This window comes from Bos grunniens, chromosome 27 (genome assembly GCF_055505025.1).
Source record: "Bos grunniens cultivar Pamir isolate PY7600 chromosome 27, Bosgru_T2T1.0, whole genome shotgun sequence".
NCBI lineage: Eukaryota > Metazoa > Chordata > Mammalia > Artiodactyla > Bovidae > Bos > Bos grunniens.
In genome coordinates this window covers 7952887-7977029 of record NC_141191.1, presented here as the reverse complement: position 1 = coordinate 7977029, position 24143 = coordinate 7952887, and the positions used below count along the sequence as shown (strand labels likewise).

Below are 24143 nucleotides of genomic sequence, written 5' to 3'. Positions count from 1 at the left end.
TAGCTGCACTCGATGGGGGCAAGAGGTAGAAATAGTTTGGGTCTCACCCCTGAGTAAGCATGAGAAATGAGACCCAGGACCGAGGTGGAAAGGCTGGCCTTGGACCAGAGCATGAGCCCATTTGGCTCAAGAGTCACATGGGAAAGCCATCATCTTCCCGGTGCTTGAATAACATGAGCATTCCTCCCATGCAGGAGTCCAACATGACACCCAGAAATGTTATGGCAGTAAAACATCAACAGATACAAGAATGCAACTTAAAATTAAATAGAAATTAAAAACTGAAATCCCAACAAAGAATATGATAAAAATTTCATATAAACAGTAACACCAAACCACACTTAATGGCAGATAAACATTCCGTGATAATAAAACAAACTAAAAATAAAGGATAAAAGGTATACAAGATACTTGAGGTGTAAGACTGAATCCCCAATACAACCTTCAAGATGAAGAAGAGTTGGCAGATTCACCATGGGCATTTCTGTGAAAAAAGAAATATAAAGTTGAGTAAAATGTTGACAGCTGTTATCATTTTTTTCCTCCATTAAACACACACAGGTCTGTGTCTTTTGAGCTGTTAATTTTAGGCTCAAGGCATGATTTTAAGCTACTGCTGTATTGATTTCCTGTTGCAGCTGTACCAAATTGCCACAAGCTACGTGGCTTAAAGGAACACATACTTGTTATTGTGGTTCTGAGGATCCAAAGTCCCAAATGGGTCTCATTGGCTTCATATCACAGTGTCAGCAGGATGCCATAACTTCTGGAGGCTTCCTTCCTTCTCACACTTAGAAGCTGCCTACCCTCCTTGGCTTATGGCCTCTCCACATCAGTGTGAGCTTATGAGAGGCTGGTTTAGCCTCTCAGTGTGCATCTCTGACACTGGTCTGTGTCCCTCCTCCACATCTAAGGCTCCTTGTAATGAGATGGCATTGGGCACAGCCAGATACTCCACGTCATTTCCCTATCTTAAGGCTGAATGCTTAGGTACTTAATTCACCTGTGCTGTAATTCTCACTTGTCATGTGTCTGCCGTTTCAGGCTACTGAAACATAAAACCATAGGCCAGGTGGCTCTTTTTTTGCACTTTGTTTTTTAACTGAAGGATGATTGCTTTACAGAATTTCGTGGTTTTCTGTCATAGAAAAACAGGAATCATCCATGGGTTCACCCATGTCCCCTCCCTCTCGAACTTCATACCATCTCCTTCCCCATCCCACCCTTCTAACAGGTCTCAGAGCCCCTGTTTGAGTTCCCTGAGTCACACAGAAAATCCATGCTGGCTATCTATTTTACATGTGGTATTGTAATAGGTGGCTTACTAACAACAGGCCCTTACTTCTCAGTTTGGAGGCTGGGAGCTCCACGATCAAGATAGAGCAAATGGCTGGTAGACGGCAGTCTCCCTGTGTCGTCAGAGGGCACAAGGGGTGAGCCATCTCTCTGGGGTCTCTTTCATAAAGGCCCTCATTCCATCCAGGAGCATCCCACCCTCATGACCAAATCACCTCCCAAAGGCCCTGTCTCCTAACACCATCCCCTTGGTGACCTCAGCTTGCACTGAGGGAAGAGTTAGTGCAAAGACCAGAGAGCTGCTCACACATACAGTGTGCGCCAGTAAGGCTCTTGTTTTAACTAGCAAACCCTCTGAAGAAACTGCAAGCAGGCTGAGGTCAGCATGCTCACCCCGCCCTTGAGGTCTCTGTGTTCTGTGCTGTGTTGCCTTCATTGAACTGTGCTTTCCACAGGACTTGTTTTTCCATAGCATCTAGTTGCATCATATCATGTACACACAGAGAGACATGCTTCATCCATGTCAACTCTGTCATTCAGTTGATGACAATTTGTGAAGCAATGTCTCGTCTCAATGCCCAGCACTTACAGGAATAGGACAATCCATGCCTGCAGAGATCTTATAGCCCAAAAGGGAATCAGAAGTGTATCCACGTGCGCACAAGGCAGGAGTAAGAAGCAGAAACCAAATGGAAGTGAGGGCTGCAGGGGACAGAGGAGGGGGGTTTCCTCCTGGAGCGGGGGCGGGGGCTTTCCTATGGGACTGGTGTGTTGGTGATTCTGGACCCCTGGGGTGCACGTTTGAGGGGAGATGTGGGGCAGGACAGGGTGCCCTGGGCTGGGAAGCAGGAAGGACAGCAGACATAGGGGCTGGGGAAGGTCAGGCCCCCAAGGAACAGGGGGTCACACCCCTGGGAGCACAGAGCACCCCACCACGATTCCCCGATGGTTCACATGGGGAGCTCAGAGAGCATCCTCAGGGATTTCGGAATTCATTTGGGATCAGACACCACACAACAACCTCAATGACCAGTGGGCAAGATTCTTTAACTTTGAACAAAATTTATTCTGGTTTAAATTTTAGACGCTCTGTCAAAGGGTGCAGTTTCTGTCTCCGCATCGGTCCCGGCCGCATCTTCACCTTCTTTTACCTGCAGCATTTTACTCGGGGCACTAAACAGGTGCCAATCTGTCTCATGCGTCCAGGGCACCTGTTCAGCAAACAGATGCCTCTATTCCCCCAGCAGCTTAGATAACTTCTTACTCCTTGAGTAAATCCTAAAAAGAGAAGGAAGAGGGAAAAACGTGTCAGCAGGAAAGCAGCATCTCGAGAAGGCCAGCTGTGTCCCCTCTGAGCGAGGCCCTGGGGCTTTCTGTTCTGAGATGCGGACACGGCCTCATGACAACAAGATGTGAGTCCAGGACCCCGTGGACCAGCTTCCAGACAGACACTGACCCTGCCCAGGCTCTGGTGGACCCTCACATTTCCAGAACCAGAGGCTGAGGGACTGGGGTGTGAGGACCCTGGTTGTGAGCGGGGTCAGCTCCACCATGAGGGCAAAGACTGGGAAGCTCTGCTATATCCACCTTCCCACCAGGAGTCAGAAGTGGCCCCCGGGTTCTATTTTCACCGCTTAGGTTTCCCACTCATGGAGCCAGTCAAGTAGTGCAGCTGAGATAGGAGGAAAAGATACAGCTGAAAGTACGAACTGGTTAAAGAGAACTTACTCTCAAAGTTACCTACAGCTGACAGTGACAATGGTTCAGAAAAAAAAGTTTTGTATCATCGTCTCTACTGACTCAGAACACACTCAGTGCTGGTGCCAGTCAGCCCCTCTCCTCCTCCCTTTGTGGTTTCCTCCCGACCAGAGGCCTTCCCGTCTTCCTCACACGCCTTTTTCCTCTTGACCACAAGGCACCTCTGGTCCCTCTCTCGTTCCCCGTCCAGGGATAGAACCCGGGCCCCGGGCACTGAGAGGCCACATTCCTGACACCCCTGTCCTCTCTCCCTGCCACTGTGCTAAGAGTTGGGTTACAGTCAGAAACAACACTGATCAGACTAGGCCTTTTCAACTTGATTTTGACATCTAATCAGTTGTCTCAGGTCTCAGTCTCCGCAGCCTCTCCCGCCCTCCCTTCCTCCCTCCTTCCTCCCTACATACTTTCATCCTATTTCAGGAAATATCAAGGGTAAGATGAAATTCAGACAGCCGATCCTGCACACTACTTTGGATGTGCTGCCTCCCAGCTGTGGAGCGAGGGTCACATCGTCAGCGACGTGTCCTGGAGGACCTTCCTGCTGAGGAGACTCAGCACGGAGCATCCCAAGGGCAGCTCCTGAAGCCCAGGCTCGGCCTGACTCTCCTCTGGACTTGTCTGGTCGCCTAGAGCCACCACCCTTCAAATATAAAGATTTATAAAGTGACATTCTGTGCTTCTGTCATGGGACAAAATCAAATTTCTTGCTTTTATGAAAAAGAAAACAAGGAGAGTCACTTAACAGAGGCATCTTCTGTTTCCTTCTCATGAAACCAATGAGGAGACAGGCTCAGAAGTTTTGACTCACTAGAGTGGCTTAGAAACAACCAGGAATTTGCAGGGCGGTTCTCAGACCCCTCTCGCTACTAAGGACTCAGCGCTGGCTTCTCAGAAGCATCAAATATGGTGGGTTTAGTCTGACCACGTGTAGATGGGGATAGCAGGACAGAAGGAGGTAGAAACAGGAGAGAGAGCCCACGGCTCCCCCCGGGGCTCCCACGAGCTCACCTGACCCAGAAGACAGGACCACCAAGAGGAGCGGGAGGAGCAGGTAATGGAGCCTCATGCTGGCGTCCCGAGCTCTGCGGCTGATGCTGGAGAAGAGGCTGCGCTTGCCGCTTTAAAAAGGTGCCAGGTTCCGGAAGGAATTCCGCACTGGCTGTGGATTTGCTTATTAGGAACTGGTTAACTGAGCCTCTTCCCTGTGTGTCATGGGAGTGGCCTTTATAGCACAAAGCAGGGGCAGTCACTTGTATGCTAATGAGGCTGTGAAAACCCCAGGAAAAGCTTTCCTGCTGCCCTTTTAACCACAAACTTCTCCTTGGCAGTCAGTTCAGCTGATGGGCAGGGGTGTGGCAAGCGGCACAGACTTGCCTGTTTCCCCTGGCAGGGGCACAGACTTCTTGTTGAATCTTCGCTTACCCGCTCCCCAGCCTCACCCTCACCCATCCAGGGCTTTAAAACTGCCCACTGTTTTCCTGTGCAGAAGGAAATGGCACCCCACTCCAGTACGCTTGCCTGGAAAATTCCATGGATGGAGGAGGCTGGTGGGCTACAGTTCATGGGGTTGCAGAGAGTCAGACATAAAAGGGAGAATTCACTTTCTTTATTTCTATACCTCCTTTTAGGCTTGAAGAAGCACAAGCTGGAATCAAGATTGCAGGGAAAAATATCAATAACCTCAAATATGCAGATGACACCACCCTTAGGGCAGAAAGTGAAGAGGAACTCAAAAGCCTCTTGATGAAAGTGAAAAAGGAGAGTGAAAAAGTTGGCTTAAAGCTCAACATTCAGAAAACTAAGATCATGGCATCCGGTCCCATCACTTCATGGAAGAGAGATGTGGAAACAGTGGAAACAGTGTCAGACTTGATTTTTGGGGGCTCCAAAATCACAGCAGATGGTGATTGCAGCTGTGAAATTAAAAGACACCTATTCCTTGGAAGGAAAGTTATAACCAACCTAGATAGCATCTGAAAAGCAGAGATATTACTTTGCCAACAAAGGTCCGTCTAGTCAAGGCTATGGTTTTTCCAGTGGTCATGTATGGATGTGAGAGTTGGACTGTGAAGAAAGCTGAGTGCCAAAAAATTGATGCTTTTGAACTGTGGTGTTGGAGAAGACTCTTGAGAGTCCCTTGGACTGCAAGAACATCCAACCAGTCCATCCTAAAGGAGATCACCCCTGGGTGTTCTTTGGAAGGACTGATGCTGAGGCTGAAATCCAATCCTTTGGCCATGTCCTGCGAAGAGTTGAGTCATTGGAAAAAACCCTGATGCTGGGAGGGATTGGGGGCAGGAAGAGAAGGGGAGGACAGAGGATGAGATGGCTGGATGGCCTCACTGACTCAATGGACATGAGTTTGAGTGAACTCTGGGAGTTGGTGATGGACAGGGAGGCCTGGCATGTTGCAATTCATGGGGTCGCAGAGTCAGACACCACTGAGCGACTCAACTGAACTGAACTGATAGTTCCTTTTGGAGAAGGAAATGGCAACCCACTCCAGTGTTCTTGCCTGGTGAGTCCCATGGACTGAGGGGCCTGGTGGGCTGCAGTCTACCGGGTTGCATAGAGTCACTCACCACTAAGCAAATAACACATACACTGTTTCCATGAAAGGCTGTTTCAGGCCCAAATAGGGACTAACTCGTTCAGAGGCAGTTTCACTCCCTGGGCAAGACTTGCTGACTCCCAGCATCCGCAGGGACAGCCACGCTCTTTCTGGCCCCTGGGGCACTGAGGGAAGAGACCCAGTGGTCCTGACCTGCTCCCCACACCACCTAGCTTGTTATGGGATGGCATCAACAGTCGCTGCCAAAATCTTGGTTTTCTTTGCCCACCAGAGCTGAATAAAAATTGCGGAGAAAGAGTTTGGAGGACACATAAAGATGGATTTAATCATTAAGCCGGCAGAAGAGAGAACTCGATAGGTTCCTGCCTCAAGGAGCCTGTCTCCCCTACATCGGGAATACAGGGGATCATACAGTTGGGGCTCACAGTCAGGGCTTGGAGATATGGGACAAAAGGTGTAGGGGTCCTGAATTCTCTCTTTTGCACTGTTGGGAAACAGTCAATAGGCCAGTGTCAGGTAGCTAGGTATTTGGGTCTGGCAGTTGGTCCTGGTGCTTGGGTCCATTGTCCTGTGGATTTCCTGGTGACTTTCTTCCTGTAGTACAAAAGGGGGAAAGCAATTCACTAGGGGTGGCTTCCAAAGAGAGTGCACCATAAAGTTAAGCATCAACATGAGGTTAAAATAGAGCAAAGCTAGGTACCAAACTACAACTGGAGGTTTATGATGCGAAAAAGTTAAGTATAAGGATGTGGCTAGAATAAGTTAAAGGATAATAGATGCAGAATGTGGCTCCTGCAGAAATGGAGGGCCATAAGTGTCAGGTGTAGTTTGCATAATAGGTTAGTCTTCTGCAAAGAAAAAACTTGGTTATCAATACAGACTGTAGGTTAGGAACAGTTCAAGTGGACAAAGACACAAATGGGAAAAAAGAAAGAAAGAGGGGGAAAAAAAACTTTTATTAATTTTCTGAAACACAATCACACACCTGTCTCATGAAATCTCAGTGGGACATGTGATGGGCAGATGGGTGCTCTGTTTCCCTTCATCAGAGACAGAGTGGGAGGATGATGCTACCACTGAATTCATCTCCCCAGCCTAGTATCACGAAGCAGGCCCAGCAGTGGAGACCCCTTTACTGGTTTGAGGGGGACCTCCATCACTAAGTAACATCCCTCACTTAGTAACATCTGTCCATCTCAGTGTTGGAGAGACACTGACCTGGCTTTTCAGAAACTCTAAATCTCAGGATGGAACTTGCCATACAGCTCTGAGTAGAACTCCAAGCCCTTTAGAAATGTGGGAACCCAGGAGGACTCCATCCTGAAGGAGCCCCCGGAGCTTCAGTCCTGTTCAGGTCCCCCGCTGTGGCTCAGTCTCGCATCTGAGGCTCGGCAAAGCCATGGAGACTGCCTCGAGCAGACAGTCCCTGGCTGGCACCCAGGGATAGGATTTTTCTGAAGGAAAATAAGTTGTCTTGATCATAGTTCCTTCTGCTTTAGCTCTAAATAATATTTGAGAGGTAGATATCATCTACATATATATATATATAATTATCTATACATACGAGATATATATATATATATATATATATATATATATATACACATATTTGTTTGTTTATGGACCTTGCAGGCAAAATCTTTACTACAGGGTCAGTTTATAAACACTCTATAGTACTACACTGGAGAAAGAAGTGAGACTGAATCGTTGTCTACTGTGTCTCTTCATTGAAAATGATGTTTTTCAGTGAATTCTGCTTAATGTTATGTGACAGCTTGGATGGGAAGGAAAATTGGGGAAGAATGGATACATGTATATGCATGGCTGAGTCTCTTTGCTGTCCACCTGAAACTATCACAATATTATTAATCAGCTATACTCCAAAGTTTTTAAAAAATAATTTTTAAAAATGCTGTTTTACGAGACTTCCTTGAAGAGTGGGTAAGAGTGGTAAGAGTGGGTAAGACTCTGTACTCCCAAGCATAGCACATCAGGTAAGTAGATCCCACATGCCACAACTACGACTTCAGTTCAGTTCAGTTCAGTCGCTCAGTGGTGTCTGACTCTTTATGACCCCATGAACTGCAGCATGCCAGGCCTCCCTATCCATCACCAACTCCTGGAGTTCACTCAAACTCACGTCCAACGAGTCCATGAATCCATCCAGGCATCTCATCCTCTGTCGTCCCCTTCTCCTCCTGCCCCCAATCCTTCCCAGCATCAGGGTCTTTTCCAATGAGTCAACACTTCACATGAGGTGGCCAAAGTACTGGAGTTTCAGCTTTAGCATCATTCCTTCCAAAAAACACCCAGGACTGATCTCCTTTAGAATGGACTGGTTGGATCTCCTTGCAATCCAAGGGACCCTCAAGAGGCTTCTCCAACACCACAGTTCAAAAGCATCAATTCTTCGGCACTCAGCTTTCTTCATGGTCCAACCCTCACATCCATACATGACCACAGGAAAAACCATAGCCTTGACTAGACAGACCTTTGTTGGCAAAGTAATGTCTCTGCTTATTATATGCTATCTAGGTTGGTCATAACCTTCCTTCCAAGGTGTAAGCGTCTTTTAATTTCATGGCTGCAGTCACCATCTGCAGTGATTTGGGAGCCCAAAAAAATAAAGTCCAACACTGTTTCCACTGTTTCCCCATCTATTTCCCACGAAGTGATGGAACCAGATCCATGATCTTCATTTTCTGAATGTTGAGCTTAAGCCAATTTTTTCACTCTCCTCTTTCACCTTCATCAAGAGGCTTTTTAGTTCCTCTTCACTTTCTGCCATAAGTAAGAGTGGTGTCATCTGCATATCTGAGGTTATTGATATTTCTCCTGGCAATCTTGATTCCAGCTTGTGCTTCTTCCAGTCCAGCGTTTCTCATGATGTACTCTGCATAAGTTAAATGAGCAGGGTGACAATATACCACCTTAACTTACTCCTTTTCCTATTTGGAACCAGTCTGTTGTTCCATGTCCAGTTCTAACTGTTGCTTCCTGATCTACATATAGGTTTCTCAAGAAGCAGGTCATGTGGTCTGGTATTCACATCTCTTTCACAATTTTCTACAACCTAGTACAGCCTAAATAAATAAACAAAACAAAAATTGTTATGTTTTAGGATGCAGTTTTATGTGCAAGACCAGGCATGACTTTTCATAGAAGGGCATTTCCAAAACGGGTCAGGGTGCCATGGTGAGTTTCAAGGGAGTTTCTTGCCATGGTTCCTCACCAGTGGAAAACGGCCCTTGTCAAGAATTGCACAAGTTCAGTGGCTTATTTTTCCTTGGCAAGCTCTAAAGATGAGTCCTTTGCAGCTATGTTAATCCTGGAGATAGCACCCAGGGCCATCTCTGTCCATCAGGGAAGGGTCCTGTTGCCTCAGCAAGGAAGTCACACTCCCAAGAAAGCATGGGGTGGCTCACCAGAAACCAGAGATGAATTCATATAGAATAGAGGAAAGTGTTATATTTAGGTCAATCTGCATGAATTATTAGTTTTACCAGGTTCAAAGCGAAAGAAGGCCTAGTGGATCGTGGTTGCTTCATGCCTGGGCTGAGAGGTAACTCATGGTTTCATTCGTTAAAGGGAAGATAAATGCTGTGTCCCCAAACCCTTAATCTGTGAGTAAGAAATTGAGGCAGGCTCTTTCCAGCAAAGTGTCTCAGTTCCTCAGGTAAGAAGGGGAGTCCCAGTTCTACAGATAATGTTTTGAAGACCAAATCCCTTTACATCTATGACTCCACAAACAGGTGTTCTCAGCACAGAGCCCTGGGTGTTAATGGGCAGAGGCCATTGTCCCCAGTTCCCTTGTCCTATGGACAGGGCAGGTGCCATGGCTTCTGACAGTCATGTGGGGACCTACCCTGAGAAGGGGACCAGGGCTGGGTCTAATGCTGTGCTCTCCCACTGACACTTTTACTAGTTTCTTCTTTGAACTTGTCCCACAATTATATTTTGCAATGAGCCTTGCTCAGTAGCTGGTCACTTTTATTCACATTATCTCTTTGAATTCCCCTAAACAAACCCACCAGGTAGGTATGCCCCAAGGTTTATACAAGATGGTCCTGAGGACTAGAAAGCCATGTCTGAGGCCACAGGCAAAACTGACTTCAACAGTCGATTAAAATTGGCTGCAAATCCAACAAAAAGATGTGTCCAAGGCCGCAGTCTACTAAGTGGCAGTGATGTAACTTGGAGGAAAATCGACCTCTCTTTCAATGTTCCTGCCTGCCTCCTGCAGTCACCACAGTGTCCTGAGAGCTTTTCCAGGACATTCTCCTATAACGAGAAAGCTTGAATAGCGCTGTCAAATGCCAGCTATCTGGTGCTAATGAGATCGGAATTGAGCGGGGCACAACCTTTAAAAGAATGATGGGGACTTCCCTGGTGGTCCACTGGTTAAGAATCTGCCTTGCAGTGCAGAGGATGTGGATTCAGTCTCTGGCCTGGGCACTAGAATTCCACATGAGAGAAAGAAAGTGAAGTTGCTCAGTTGTGTCTGACTGTTTGCGACCCCATGGACCTTTGGCCACCAGGCTCCTCTGTCTATGGAATTATCCAGGCAAGAATACTGCAGTGGGTTGCCATTTCCTTCTCCACATGCCATGAGGAGACTAAGCCAGTGTGCTAAGATGAATATCCTGCATACCGCAACTAAGACCTGAAGTAAATATATGTTTTTAAATCCCTTAGTAACACGGCAGCTAGGTGACACACCCAGAGGCGCCATGACAATTCCAAGGCTGACCATAAAGGTCAAAAAGGAGGTGCTGACCCAGTTCCTGGAAATCCCAACCCTTTCTGCACAATAGCTGGAATACTCCTCTCACTCATTAGCCTATGAAATGACCCACCCCTATAAACACCGACAGCCCCATACCCTGGTGCTGGGCTTGCTTTCCAAGATGGCCCACACTCTCCGTGTAGCGTGTTTCCTCCCTGGATTGACCTTCCTTCACCATGACTCGCTCTTGAGCCCTGCCTGTGTGAAGCCAAGTCCCCACATTCGGCGGCCATCCCAGGGACTCGGACGTGACCTGGGATGCGACCATCCTATCTCACCCCACTCTCTTTCCCTCAACACTGCTGCCATCTCCTCCAGCCTCAGAGATCACTGGACCATTAAAAGAGCATCCTCTTTTCAGTTTGTTCATTGTTTGCTTTGCTGTGCAGAAGCTTTTCAGTTCGATGGATCCTACAATTTAGCTTTGTTTTTGTGGCTTATGCTTTTGGTGTCAAGCTCAAAATCATCCTTGTGAAGACCCATGCCAAATAACTTTGCTCCTATGCTTTCTTTTAAGAGTTTTGTGGTTTCAGGAGTTTTGTGATTTTTGTAAACCTTTAATCTATCTTGCATTGAATTTTGTGTATGGTATAAGAGATCTTACTTGCTCAACCAGGGATGGAACCTGTGCCCCCTGCATTGAAAACTTGGAATCTTAACCACTGGATGGTCAGGGAAATTCCAATTGTAACTGCTAATTTGTCTGTCTCTCCAATGATTCCTGTAAGTTTTCTTTAAGAATTTAAAAATTCCTTTGCTAAGTACATTCCAATTCAGTATTCATATGTATTCTTGACGAATTAAACATTTTATCATTAGGATAAATACCCCTCTCCATATCTGGTCCTTGTCCTAAAAGTTACTTGATTGTGCTGTGCTTAGTCACTCAGGCATGTCTGACCCTTTGTGACCCCATAGCCTGTAGCCTGCCAGGCTCCTCTGTCCATGGGGATTCTCCATGCAAGAATACTGGAGTGGGTTGCCATGCCCTCCTCCAGCGCATCTTCCCAAACCAGGAATCAAACCAGGTCTCCCGCACTGGAGGTAGATTCTTTACCATCTGAACCACCGGGAAGCCTGTCAATTAACCAATACAGCCTACCACGTGTTCTTTAAATTAATGTTTCCATAGCATATCTGTCAGCTCAACAGTAAAGAATCTGCTTGAGATGCAGCAGATGCAGAGACATGGTTTTGATCCCTGGGTCGGGGGAGATTCCCCAGAGGAGGGCATGGCAACACACTGCAGTAATCTTGACTGGATGATTCCATGGGGGTCTCAAGAGTGTTGGACACGACTGAGGGTCTAAACAGTGACCACAGCATATCTGTTTCCATCATTTCATTTTAAATCCACTTGCCTTTATATTTGATGTCTCAAGTGGGTTCTTTATAGTTAGCTTATATCTGATTCTTTTTTTTTTTTTTTACTGAAATGACCATCTCTCTCCTTAAGATAGGGTCTAGAATTTTAGCATCAGACTTTATCACATCAAGCTGAGCCAAAATCCCATCTAGTATCATAGACTTCATTTTTCAGTTTTTCAGAGCAGTTTTAGAATTGAACGAGAAGCACAGAGTTTTTAGGCAGGCTACACAGGCAGGCTACAGTCAGTGGGGTCACAAAGAGTCAGCACCTCCACAGTCCACAGAGTAGCAGAGTCGGACACAACTGCAGCGACTTAGCACACAGGCATACACCCCTGATTTGGACGCCCATTGCTGGTTTTCTGTCCAGAAGTGAAGATACCTGCACTCTCTGAACTTTGACCCCTCTCTCTTGGACTCAGAAGAATTGTTGGTCTGTTTGGGTTCTTGTTGCCTGAGCTTTAGGCCTGGAAATCTGTAGAGACTGGAGATGTCATAAGTCTCACTTCACTTGTTTTCTTTTCTTTTTTTATAAATGGTTAAGCACATAACATTTAATCAGCGAATTCATTAATTTGGCTGCCTTGGACCTTAATCATGCCAGGCAGGATCTCAGTTGTGGCATGTGGGATCTAGTTCCCTGACCAGTGGTGCACCCAGGCCCCCTGCATTGAGAGCACAGAATCCCAGCCACCAGACCACCAGGAAAGTCCCTCACCTCACTTGTTTTCTTCTCTCCTCAATTATGGTCCTGGACTGCTTGTGCCAGAGTCTGAATCAGTAGTTTCACAGGTTTTGCCTGGTTCCTTAGTTGTGTACTGTAGGAGGGCAGTATAGAGTCCCATCGCAGTCCATTTATTTTTTTAAATGCTGAATTCTGTGGTCCAAGCTCTTGTCTTTGAAGGTGTTCCCTTTCTTCCTGAGATAATCAGGTAAACAACTCCCCTCACCTCGGCAACATTCCTGTTCTCTCCTGGAGCTGCATGTTCCTGAATGATGCCCCTTGCTTTAGTTCCTGCTGAAGATCCCAGTCCCTTCGAGCTTTCCTGTTATTTTTCTGCACGTTTCAGGGGCAGTGATGCAGGTTCTATGAGCAGGTTTCCGTCACTCTGGCTCCTTTTGCTTCCCTCCCTTTCCCTCCCCTCCTCTTTCTCACCCTCATTCTATATCCTCAGCCTGTCTCATCTTGTGGAGGGGAAACTGCTAAAGGAGAGGTAACCCAGCTCCAAGCTTGTGTAGACGGTGGTTGCAGTGAGCTGCCTGTACCACCTCATTTATTTTACCCAGCAGCTTCAGGCAGGAGGTAAGACCTTAGAAATGGGAGCTCTGTCCACTCTGCTCAGAGGGGCTCAGGAGTGGAGGCCTCTTCTGATGGACCATGGGAGGAAGGAAGCAATGGAAACCACGTGGCCACTGGTCAGCAGGGCTTCCCAGAGACCCGCCATCATCACCCAGGGTCTCTGCAGAAGCTCTTCCCTGAGCCCTGCGCTCCCCGGGAGTGGCTGCCTCCTGAGCCTCCCCAGACTCCCGGGTCCTCTGCCCACCCCCAACCCCCACTCCTGGCTTCCCGGCTCTGGCATTTGGGGCCACCCTTCTTGCTCTGTGTTTCTTATCTTCTGTTCATTTTGCCCACCATCTGTGTCTCTGTGTCAGTTATTGCAGGGTTGCAAAAGCACATGGTCCACATCATGCTAACACAACCTCAGCTGCAAGTCTGTGGCCAAGTTTTGGTGAAGAAACTTTGAAACTTTCCAAGACTGTCTTGTGTCTGTGTTGAGGGGCGGGGGCAGGGTGTTCTCAAAAGGTTCTGTAACCCAGGAAAAGTTATTTCAGAGTGTAGACACCCACAGCCCATCCCTGTGGGGCTTTCTGGGTGGTGCCTCCCATCTTTTTCCTCTTCACTTGTCCACATTTGGTCGTGAGTCAGTCAGGGTTCAACACAGAAATAACCCATTTCTTTAAGGAATCATCTCACACCATTATGAAAGTAAGTCCCCAAACAAACAAACGTTCTGGCAAGTCGCCAAACAAACAAACAGATCCAGTGCCAGTGTGGTAGACCAGCAGGACTCAGGGAGGAGCTGATGCTGGAGTTCAATTCTGAAGGCTGGCTGCTGGCAGAATTGCTTCCCTTTGGGGGGAAGTAAGTCTTTGTTCAGAGCTTCAACTGATTGGATGAGGCCCACCCATAACACGCAGGGTTAATAATAACCTGCTTTACCAAAGTCCACTGATTTAAATGTACGTCTCATTTCCAAACATCCTCACAGGAACACCAAGAATGACGTTTGGCCAAATATCTGGGCAGCAAGGCCCAGCCGCGTCCATACGTGAGATGAAGCACCACAGGGAGGTTCTCAGGTTCGCTCTTCTCTGTCTTATCTCCCCTTTTCCTAACAGTGTGGGTTTCCAGCCATTAGAATCTTTGAGATGGACAGCATTTGTGGTCCGGTAGAGGTGAGGGGACACATGGGAGTGGTCCTCCGTCCCTCCTGTCCGGCCCATTTACCCATTTTAAAATGAGACCTAAAGGGCTCTTTTTATTACAAACCCTGCATTTTGTCTTTGACAATTTTCAATTGAAGCACAGCTTGCGTAGAGTGAGGAGCATAGATCCTGATTGTCCAGCTGGAACCCACATCCCTGTCAAACTATGGGATGGCCCCATCCAGCCCCAAGTGACCTTTACCCCCTCCCCTCCTCCTCTCCGACCCTCTCCTGCTCATCCCGCCTACAGAACTCTGTGGAATCTGGGTGGTGGGGTCAGGACATATCCTTAGCAGTGCATGGACCTCCGGCTTTGTATTCCAGTAGTTCTGATGAGTTCCTATAGTTTAATGCCAGTAGTTCTCAACTCACATGGTTTTTCATTGTAGTTTACCTTTAAATAACATTTACCCTCATCTTCACTGAATGGTGGGCATTACTCCCTTGGACTACAAGGAGATCAAACCAGTCAATCCTAAGGGAAATCAACCCAGAATATTCATTGGAAGCCTAATACTGGAGCTCTGATGCTTTGGCCACCTGATGCAAAGAGCCAACTCATTGGAAAAGACCCTGATGCTTGGAAAGATTGAGGGCATGAGAAGGAGGTGGCAGAGGATGAGATGGTTGGATGGCATCACAGTCTCATGGACATGAATTTGAGCAAACTCCGGGAGATAGTGAAGGACAGAGGAACCTGGAGTGCTGCAATCCGTGGGGACACACAGTTAGACATGACTGGGAAAGCAACTGAACAATAACAAGAACAACAACAGTGACCTCTGGGAGGGGGAAGGGACCACGAACTTGTCTGTGTTTGGCTCCTGACAGGTACTCCATAAAGTCTTTTTCCTCAGTGACTATGGAGCCAACACTGAGAACCGAGGAGGGCTTGGTCGTTTATTGGGCTCAGATTATACATGTGGCCTCTGCAGCAGGGAGCTGGAGGCACCACTGGGGTGGCAAAGTGAGCCCAGGGCACACAGTTGGTGTCAAGAAGGGAAAACACAGAAACAAAACCCTCTCATCCAGGACCTGCGAACCGTCTGTAATCTCAGTTTTAAGCAACTGCTCTCGACTTCCACCTCCTGTCTTTCTGGCTCAACCCTTTGTAGATGAATAACCTAGAATCTTGACCTGATGCTGCTAAGCCCCTTCCCACGCCCCAGATTCAGCCTGTTTTCAGGACGCCTCATGCACAGTGGGTCCTGTCTCCCCACTGGCCCTGCTTGGATGCTTCCTTCCCTTCCCCTCTGCTTGCCTTCACTCCCCACAACTGCTTCACTTGGCACCTTCTCCTCCAAAGCTCCTGTCAGCTCACCACGCCCACTCTCAGCTGCGAGACGTCATGCCAGGTTTGCAAAGAAAATCAAAGCAACCAGAAGTGAATTTCCCCAGTTGTGGCCCCCAAGTGTGTCTATGTCTGTGCCCACGTGTGGCGTGTGATTCTCTCCAAGCTCCCTGCACACTTTCCTGTCTCTTCTCCCTGCCCCCCGTCCCCGGTCCCCACCACCTCCTTTTTCTTTCAGCATCTTTGGAGAGATTCTGAGTGGTTTCTGTTTGATGATGACTCATCTTTGTCCAGGTGAAATATTCCTGTGCTATTTTTTTTAATTTATTGTATTTAACTGCTTGCTTTACACTGATTCTATTTTTTTGTCTGTTTCTTTTTTAATTTGTGCCAGCTCTTAGCTGTTGCATGCAGAACCTTTAGTTGTGACACGTGAACTCTTAGTTGTGGCACGTGGGATCTAGTTCCCTGACCAGGGATCGAACCCATGCCCCAGCATTGGGAGCTCAGAGTCTTAACCACTGGACCACCAGGGCTGTCCCTGTACAATCTATTTTAAAGAGGTTTTGTAGGGGGGTAGACAGAATTGGGTTCCAGGCTACAGGGATTTCTTCCTATGATGAATGATTGTTACTATTTTCAATGGGTAACCAATGAGAATAACACAAATGGACCATTCACATTTTCATAACCAGATTCACAACTGCTGCCTCCTAAGCAGACTGCTTCCTACCAATGTGGTTCCCTTACGTGATGGTCAAGTCAGCACATCTCTTCTCCTTCCTGAAGCTGAGCTTCCTGTGTTATACAGCAGATTCCCACTAACTAGCTGTTTTATATATTATGGGTTTATAACAGTCCTTTACCTTCACTTCCTGAATCCAGTATAGCTACTGAGTTATTTCCAGATTACAAACTTGACAGTGTTATTTTCTCATTTAAAGTCCTTCAGTTTCTTCTCTTTGCTTACAAGACAAATTCAAATATCCAAACCTGAGTCTACATATCCTACAGTGTTTCCTTTTTCTTTAGCCAAAGGACACATGACTCCCCAAATTCACATTGAAATCTACACCTTTCTATCTTTGCCTGTGATCTTCCTTTTTCCAGGACTGGCTTCACCACTGTGTGTCTGTCTGCCTCATAAATACTGACTCATCCCTTAGACCATAAATCAAAAACTGACCTCACAGCAATGTTTTCTCAACCCTACCCCTAATCCCACCCCCACACCATAGGAGCAGGAACAGCTGTTCCTTCCTTGAAGACCACTCCTCCTCGCTGCAGTGAATAGTGATGAACTGTTACAGTGTGGATCTGTTTGATCCAGCTGAAAGCCCCTGCATTCTGGGAGCACACTTTGTTCATTTTGTACCTGATTCTGCCTAGAAACTGGAAATCGTGGGAGCAGAGAAAATGTGTCTCAGGAAGAATGGTGCTGAGCCAAGCTGCCCTGTGCCTGGAAAGGGGGCCAGGAGAGTGCTAGAAACTGAGAACCAGGTGATGCCCAAAGGGACCCATCTGACTGTTTCCTATCTTGGTGTAATTTCTCTCACTTGGGTGCTTTGCCCAGCAACTTCAAGGATGTTAGATTACTATACTCGTGTAACATGAAGCAGGAAGATAAGCCTACATTCTGAGTAACAGACTTCCTTTTATTAAGCAGGAGGGACAAACATATTTTCTCCAGAGGCAGATGATTTGGCTTTTACTTAGTGCAGGAAGTATCTTTTTGCTAAGAAACCATTCATCAGAGCCTAGTGTCAGCAGGTGCGAGCCATGGGATCCGATCCTGTAGCATCTCAGAGTTGGAGGGACCTAAGTGATCATTGCATTTTCCAGATGAGAAAACTAAGGTCCAGAAAAGAGAGGCTACTTATTTCCCAGGGTCCAGAGGCAAGGGGCATCTCTGGAGCCACAGCCCTGGTTTCCTGACTCTAAAATTGGTGTTTTCTCAGTTAATCCTAAGACTCAGTAATGACACTCTTTCATGGAGGAAATGTCTAGAGTTCTGAATAATAATCAGAAGAGAAATCAGAAAATAAAAGAAGATTAAAAAGGTGAAATTAAGCAATGTTGTGCTATTTCCTTTTATGGGCACTTTTTATTGCCAAAGTATTTTTGTCATTTTCAACCTAAACCATTTTTTTTTTTTGCCTCCCTATTTCAAATGCACCTGATGAAGCACCGTCCACAGACCAAGGTACTGAAAACCCCAAGACTCTTCACTTCTTCTCAGCTGAGTCCTTGCTTCCCTGCCCCTGCCCACTACTTCCCCGCTGATGTGATGGTTCAAGCGCACGTCTAGGTATGATTTACTGCGTTGTCTCCTCAGACCTGTTTTCTCTCTTTTTCTTGCTGGCATGCTGCCCTATTTCCTCTTGATTTCCTCCCTTCTGCAGGGGGATCTGACCATCTTAGCCCTAAGGCCGTGCCACCGTGTCACAGAGAACTGTTCTCCACCTTCTATCTCCTCCCGTCCTCAGTGTTCCTGGCACTGCAGCAGTGCTCAGACCCTCCTACACCCTCCACTGGCCCAGCAGCTCAGCTCTCGGGTGTCCGGGTGACTGGCTCCCTGAGCTTGCTGAGAGGGAGGGGCGGTGACGAGCCCACTACATTTTGCAGCCTCTCGTCCCCTGCAGTCTCTGCCAATGAGCCAGGCCTGGGTACAGAGGCCCCGGACGCCAGGCGCTTGCCCTTGGGTCCCTTCCAGGAGGCGCCGCACGTCCTCAGGTGCCCACTCAGTGATTTCTCTGGTTCACTAGCGCCCAGTGATGGGAACACGGCGGGCCGTCAGGGTGCCTCCAGGATCAGGCCCTGGAGGACGAAGGAGAGGTTCCTCAGGCCCCGCTGCCCACAGGAGGTAGAGGAGGTGAGGGAGCGAAGCCGAGGACCCAGGTGGACAGTGTCTCGGCTCGGGGGACCCCAGGCGGGAGCCCAAAAACTAGGCCAGCGGCCGTCCTCCCCCGGTTCCCGCTCTGCGTCGGGCACGCGTGCCTCTCGGAAGCGCCTGGAGCCACGCGCCTCAGAACCCGGGGGCCCTGGGGGTCAGCTCACCCAGCTCTGGCATCTCCCTGATGAGGGCCTGGAGGCGCCGCGAAGGGCCGTGACCTGTATTCTGAGGCAGAGCCGGACTGGAGCGCGGGTCCAAAGCCTAGGTCCAGCGTCATCTTTCCACATGACATCCCAGAGGTGTCTGAGGCTGCTTCTGAGGGAGCGAGGGGGCTGCAGGACAGGACACGTGCGCTGGCGGGGCCGGCTGTGCGTCCACCCGGGGCTCAGTCCTCCTGACCTCGGTGTGGTCCTGCTCCCCGCGGAGGGAACTGCCGCTCGAGGTCGCCCTCTGAAGGCTGCAGGGAGGGTCCCGGGGAGGGTCACAGAGCGCTCCGCGCGGAGAGGGTCCGGGGCGCTCTGCCGGAATCCTGCACGGTGCAGCCCACACCCAATACACTTCCGGGCGCAACCGAGGCTCTTGGCTGCCGACCGCGGCCCAAGACCCAAAGCCACCCGTGCGCACGTGGGATGGTGCTTCCCCCAGACAAACCGGAGGCAGAGCGTCAGGGGCTTGAAGGGTCCCTTCTTGTTCTCACTGGAAGCACGACCCTGAGACTGGAGTGTGTGTAGAGGCGTGCAGGCCGAGGTCGGGGGTCCTGAGCCCCTGAGACAGGAGCGATGAGTGAGCCCCCTCGGGGTCCAGCGTGGAAGGCGTGGGACCCCGGGCTCGGATGGGAGAAGTCTGGGCACAGACGAAGAAGGAGAAGAATCCCACGTTCCTATGGTTCTGTCAAAGGTGCTTCCTGTTTTCAGGCTCGAGTTACTCTCCGTCTGGTTCACACCTAAGGGCTCAACGCTGAGGAGACTCAGTCTTGGGTTTTCAAGACCTCGGAGTCTTGTAGGTGAAACAAGGTCGACAAGTAACAGGACTCCCAACTCGTTCATGACTCAAGGTCATCATTCTGTTTCTCGAGCGAGAGAACGTGGGCTCAGAGTGGGGCCTGTCCTGTCAGAGTGGAGTCAGTAAGCTCCTCAGAACAGAGCCGGGTGGGAACAGAGCTGCCAGGACCCGACAGAGAAGAGACGTGCTTACCCAGGGCCACATGCTCCCTGGCCTGGTCTGCTGGAGGAGCACGTGGGGAGCAGACTGGGGCCTTTTATGGCCCCAAAACTGAAGAAGAATTTTATGAGATTCTGTGACTGCTCTCTCTCCCTCCCTTCTTCCCTCCGTTTCTATTTTCTCTCCTTTGAAGTAGCAACCATCCTTGCCTTGGACAATTTTCTCACAGCCCATACATCCTCCAGAGATTTCACTCAGGGTCCATAATCAGAATTGGCCCACATTACTAGACCCAAGGTGAATTTTTATCTCGCTCTAACTTTTCTAACAGAAATCTTGAGATGAACTCAGTCATCTCCATTTTGACCCTGCAAGAGTGCTAGACTTAATACCAGGGTTGCAGAAGCACTGGGTGTTGGTGTTGTCATTAAGATTCCCTCCATTTCTTCACTGGACACAGTCATTTCTGACCACCCAAGGACATCTTGGCTGAAACTACAACTTGTGCTTCATGCATGAGTTGAAATTCTTCATCAAGCCCTGGAAGGAAAATCAAAGGTTTTTACAGAAGAAATTACACATAAAGAAAAAAAGGTGGAATCATCTATTTAAAATACAGCAACTGTCTTTAAAAACTGTTTTTGAAAAACCTTGTTTCATTTTTGGAGATTGAGGAAGTTGATCTTTGACAGGAGAAAGAAGGGATAAAAGAAACAGGAAAACAGGGGAAATGGATAGAAACAAGTTAATTTTTGCATTGTCATAACTGAGAAGAGTTTGCAGCATAAAAGACATTTACCAGAGGATAACGCCTAGACATAATTTTGACCTTGTTTGGCCACAATTTCCTCTTCTGTGAAGTAAGGAAGTTGGCTTTGAGGATCTCTGACAGTTCCAGGCATTGTGAGTCAATGTCTTTCATTGAGAGCAGAAAGGAAGAATCCTACACTTCAGAACCCAGGAGGTTAATGATAATTCTTACAGACCTATAATTTTAGAACTGCAAAACCACTGAGAAGTAACCACAAAAAAATCTAAATGAATAAGAGTTCAACTTGTGGGCTAGTGATGCATTATTATCCCAGATCTAGAGCTTTTTTTACGCAGACAGTAGCAGTTATAAAATGTAATGAAAGAAGAATGTGGCTCAAAAAGAAAAACCATGAAATATCTAGGTGTCAAGTTACAAAAACACTCTGAAGGACCCAGAAAGAAACTTACTGAAGGTAAGTTTCTTAGTACAAAAGGTTGTACTAAGAGGAGGCAAAAACATCTAAAGGGAAATCTAGTACTTAGACTCAATCACCCACATATCTTTTTATTTTTTTTTCTTTAGTAAAACCTGTAATTTCAATGAAGCAATAACATTGTGTTTAACTTGATGGAATAATTTAAATGTTATTTGATAATGGAGAATCAGTGAGTGTAGCCATGCCCTCTGAAAGAGACTAAAGAGGGAGATTTGATTATCTTGAACTGGAGGAGCTGTGTTATTAATAGCTCAGATCACTTAGTGCTGCCTCCGGCAGAGACAAACAGAAGAGCAGAAGGAACAGAACTGTCTCTGACCAGGACTAGGTAGGTGCCAGGCAGGCTGTGTGGTTTAGGTGCTCTGATGGGTGTACAAAATGTGTTCCCCTGTCCTCCCCCAAATGGCCTGCTGTACTTGGCTCACCCGGGTGGCCCTGATCATTTTCAATTCCTTCCAATCATGTATGACCTTGTTTCTCTTCCATGCAAGACTAGGTTTCCTAAGAGGACAGAGATGTGAACTCAGACATTAGCCTTCCATATGAGACACGTAGGAGCGAGGGCATGTCTGTGGGCTCAGGAAATTCATAGTGCTGGATGGTGCAAGCAACAGTTCTCAGGTCACTGCTGGGAACTTGTCTGTCATAGGTTTTCAGAAGAGCCTCCATTCCAGGGCTGAAAGAATTATGGATGAAACTAACCAGGAATACAGACAGAAGTAGATAAAAATACTAATAAATATCTTTGAAGAAAACCAAATGTAATCTCTAAGGGTAGCTATAAATTTCATCTATTAGATGAGCAAGCACACAGCTAAAAGCAAGCCAGAAACAATTTTTGCAATACATATAATATAGGATTAGTGACCTTAAATATACATGGTATTCTGAGAAGTCAGCAAGGAAAGATGAATAGAAAAATGGGTAAAGTGTAAGAGATAAAAATAACCAAAAAACTTTTTTCAAAATGTTCAAACTCAGAAACAATTTTTTAAATATATTAAAACAAAAAAGAAAATATTATTCCCTCATTCAATTTGGAAAAATTGAAAAAATTCTTGAAACCACTATTAATGAGAATATTGACTGTCAAATATACTTTTTTTTTAATTTTATTTTATTTTTAAACTTTACATAATTGTATTAGTTTTGCCAAATATCAAAATGAATCCGCCACAGGCATACATGTGTTCCCCATCCTGAACCCTCCTCCCTCCTCCCTCCCCACACCATCCCTCTGGGTCGTCCCAGTGCTCCAGCCCCAAGCATCCAGTATCGCGCATCGAACCTGGACTGGCAACTCGTTTCTTGCATGATATTCTACATGTTTCAATGTCACTCTCCCAAATCTTCCCACCCTCTCCCTCTCCCACAGAGTCCATAAGACTGTTCTATACATCAGTGTCTCTTTTGCTGTCTCGTACACCAGGTTATTGTTACCATCTTTCTAAATTCCATATATATGCGTTAGTATACTGTATTTCTGTTTTTCCTTCTGGCTTACTTCACTCTGTATAATAGGCTCCAGTTTCATCCACCTCATTAGAACTGATTCAAATGAATTCTTTTTAATGGCTGAGTAATACTCCATTGTGTATATGTACCACAGCTTTCTTATCCATTCATCTGCTGATGGACATCTAGGTTGCTTCCATGTCCTGGCTATTATAAACAGTACAGCCACTATGGAGAACAGTGTGGAGATTCCTTAAAAAACTGGAAATAGAACTGCCTTATGATCCAGCAACCCCACTGCTGGGCATACACACTGAGGAAACCAGAAGGGAAAGAGACACGTGTACCCCAATGTTCATCAAATATACTTTTTAACATTGTCAGTAAAAGGATAAAGTGGTACAACAGTTTCTAGCATGGGCAATTGGGAAAAACCCATTAAAACTTGGAAAATGCATATATATATATATATATATATATATATATATATATATATATATATGGAGATTCCAATTGTAGGAATTTATACAAAAGGAAGTGTTATATAAATTTCTCAAGATATAGTCATAGATTTATGAGGCAAATTCATTTGAACAGATGTAAAATTTTTCCAAGATAATACTTAAGTGGTAAAAACACATTGGCATTGAGTGTGAAGTAAGATTCTGTTTTAAATTAAAAATAAATATTTACACAATTTCATTTGCAAAGGGAAAGAGCTGAAATATTCTGAATTGTAGGTAGTAGTTATAACTGCAGAGTGGGCCTATGGGTTTTTAAAAAAATCTTTCATTTTTGCATTTATTTATGACCTGAAATTCTGGGTGTTTTTAGTTGAAACTTCCTGATGTGTATTATTTTTTATAATCAGAAAAACTGTGATAGATTTAAATGAAAGTAAACATTAAAATTAAAATCCTAGAAATAATTGGATATATTTCTCTACTAATTTTTAACCAGTACAAACTCTTTCTTCCTTTATGTGGATTCTCTAGGAAGATTATAACCCACCACGATTCTGCATCTTCCTTTCAAGTAGCCCTGAAGATCCAATCAACTGGGCTCTAAATCTTTTCTAATGAACCTCCTCACCCACAAGGGGCTGGTTTACCCTCCTTTTGTAACAGCCAGACTCCCGCCCTACCACTGGCTTTGGATGCTCCAGCCTCTGCCTCACGGGGATGCCGCCTCCATAGATGTGGGCACAGGAGGGCCTCAACCCCAGATCTGAAAGCCCAGGTCTAAGCAAACCCAAGGCGAGTGACAGCTGGGGCTCAGGGAGCCAGAAAGGACAGAGCAATCACACTCCTCCTGCCGAGGCAGGCACAGGGCCCCGGGGTAGGAGGTCGTGTCTGCTCTGATCCTGGAGGCCCTGAGCTCCTCGGACTTCTGACTGTGTCCTTGATCCTTCCCACCAGGCCTCCTGGGACCTCTGTTCCGGGACAATGAGGCTCCTCCATGTCCTGCTCACCGCTCTCCTGATCCTCTTCCAGGTACTGCCCGGTAAATACCAGCCACGATGCCCTTTCTTATCAGTACTTGGTTTTTCCTTCCCTAAGTTAACCATCATCAGAAAGTAAAGCATGACAGAGCTACCAGTAGGTCACTTCCACACCCAAATTAGGCATTGAGTGATTAGAGAATTCTTTCCAAAGCATGTTATTGGTCCAAAGACACCCTAAATGTCTTATTGGTGGTAACTTTCTCCCTCCTCTCCTTTCCCTGGAATGAGCTGGATGATTTGTGAACTAAATCAGTTGAATCACTTGGCTAGTATAACCCAGTATGAGACAAAGTTCCTTTATTCAGGCCTGGACCGGAGACCT

At 46.8% G+C, this 24143-nt stretch overlaps 1 protein-coding gene across 1 annotated transcript; it reads right to left on the bottom strand.

Moving 5' to 3' along the window:
- Positions 1-2341: 2341 nt before the first annotated feature.
- LOC147343475 (beta-defensin 10) lies at positions 2342-4241 on the bottom strand. The gene is made up of 2 exons (XM_086380753.1): positions 4063-4241; positions 2342-2574 (listed from the first exon to the last, which is right to left on the bottom strand). Exons 1-2 carry the CDS (start codon positions 4118-4120, stop codon positions 2444-2446), a joined length of 189 nt encoding a protein of 62 aa, XP_086236879.1. The 5' UTR covers positions 4121-4241; the 3' UTR covers positions 2342-2443.
- Positions 4242-24143: the final 19902 nt, after the last annotated feature.

What these genes read in the sequence shown, in the direction of transcription:
- LOC147343475 (XM_086380753.1), bottom strand. Translation starts at nt 4,120, where the DNA reads ATGAGGCTCCATTACCTGCTCCTCCCGCTCCTCTTGGTGGTCCTGTCT. An exon ending in GGTCCTGTCTTCTGGGTCAG is followed by an intron (nt 2,575 to 4,062) that starts GTGAGCTCGTGG and finishes TTCTCTTTTTAG; the next exon opens with GATTTACTCAAGGAGTAAGA.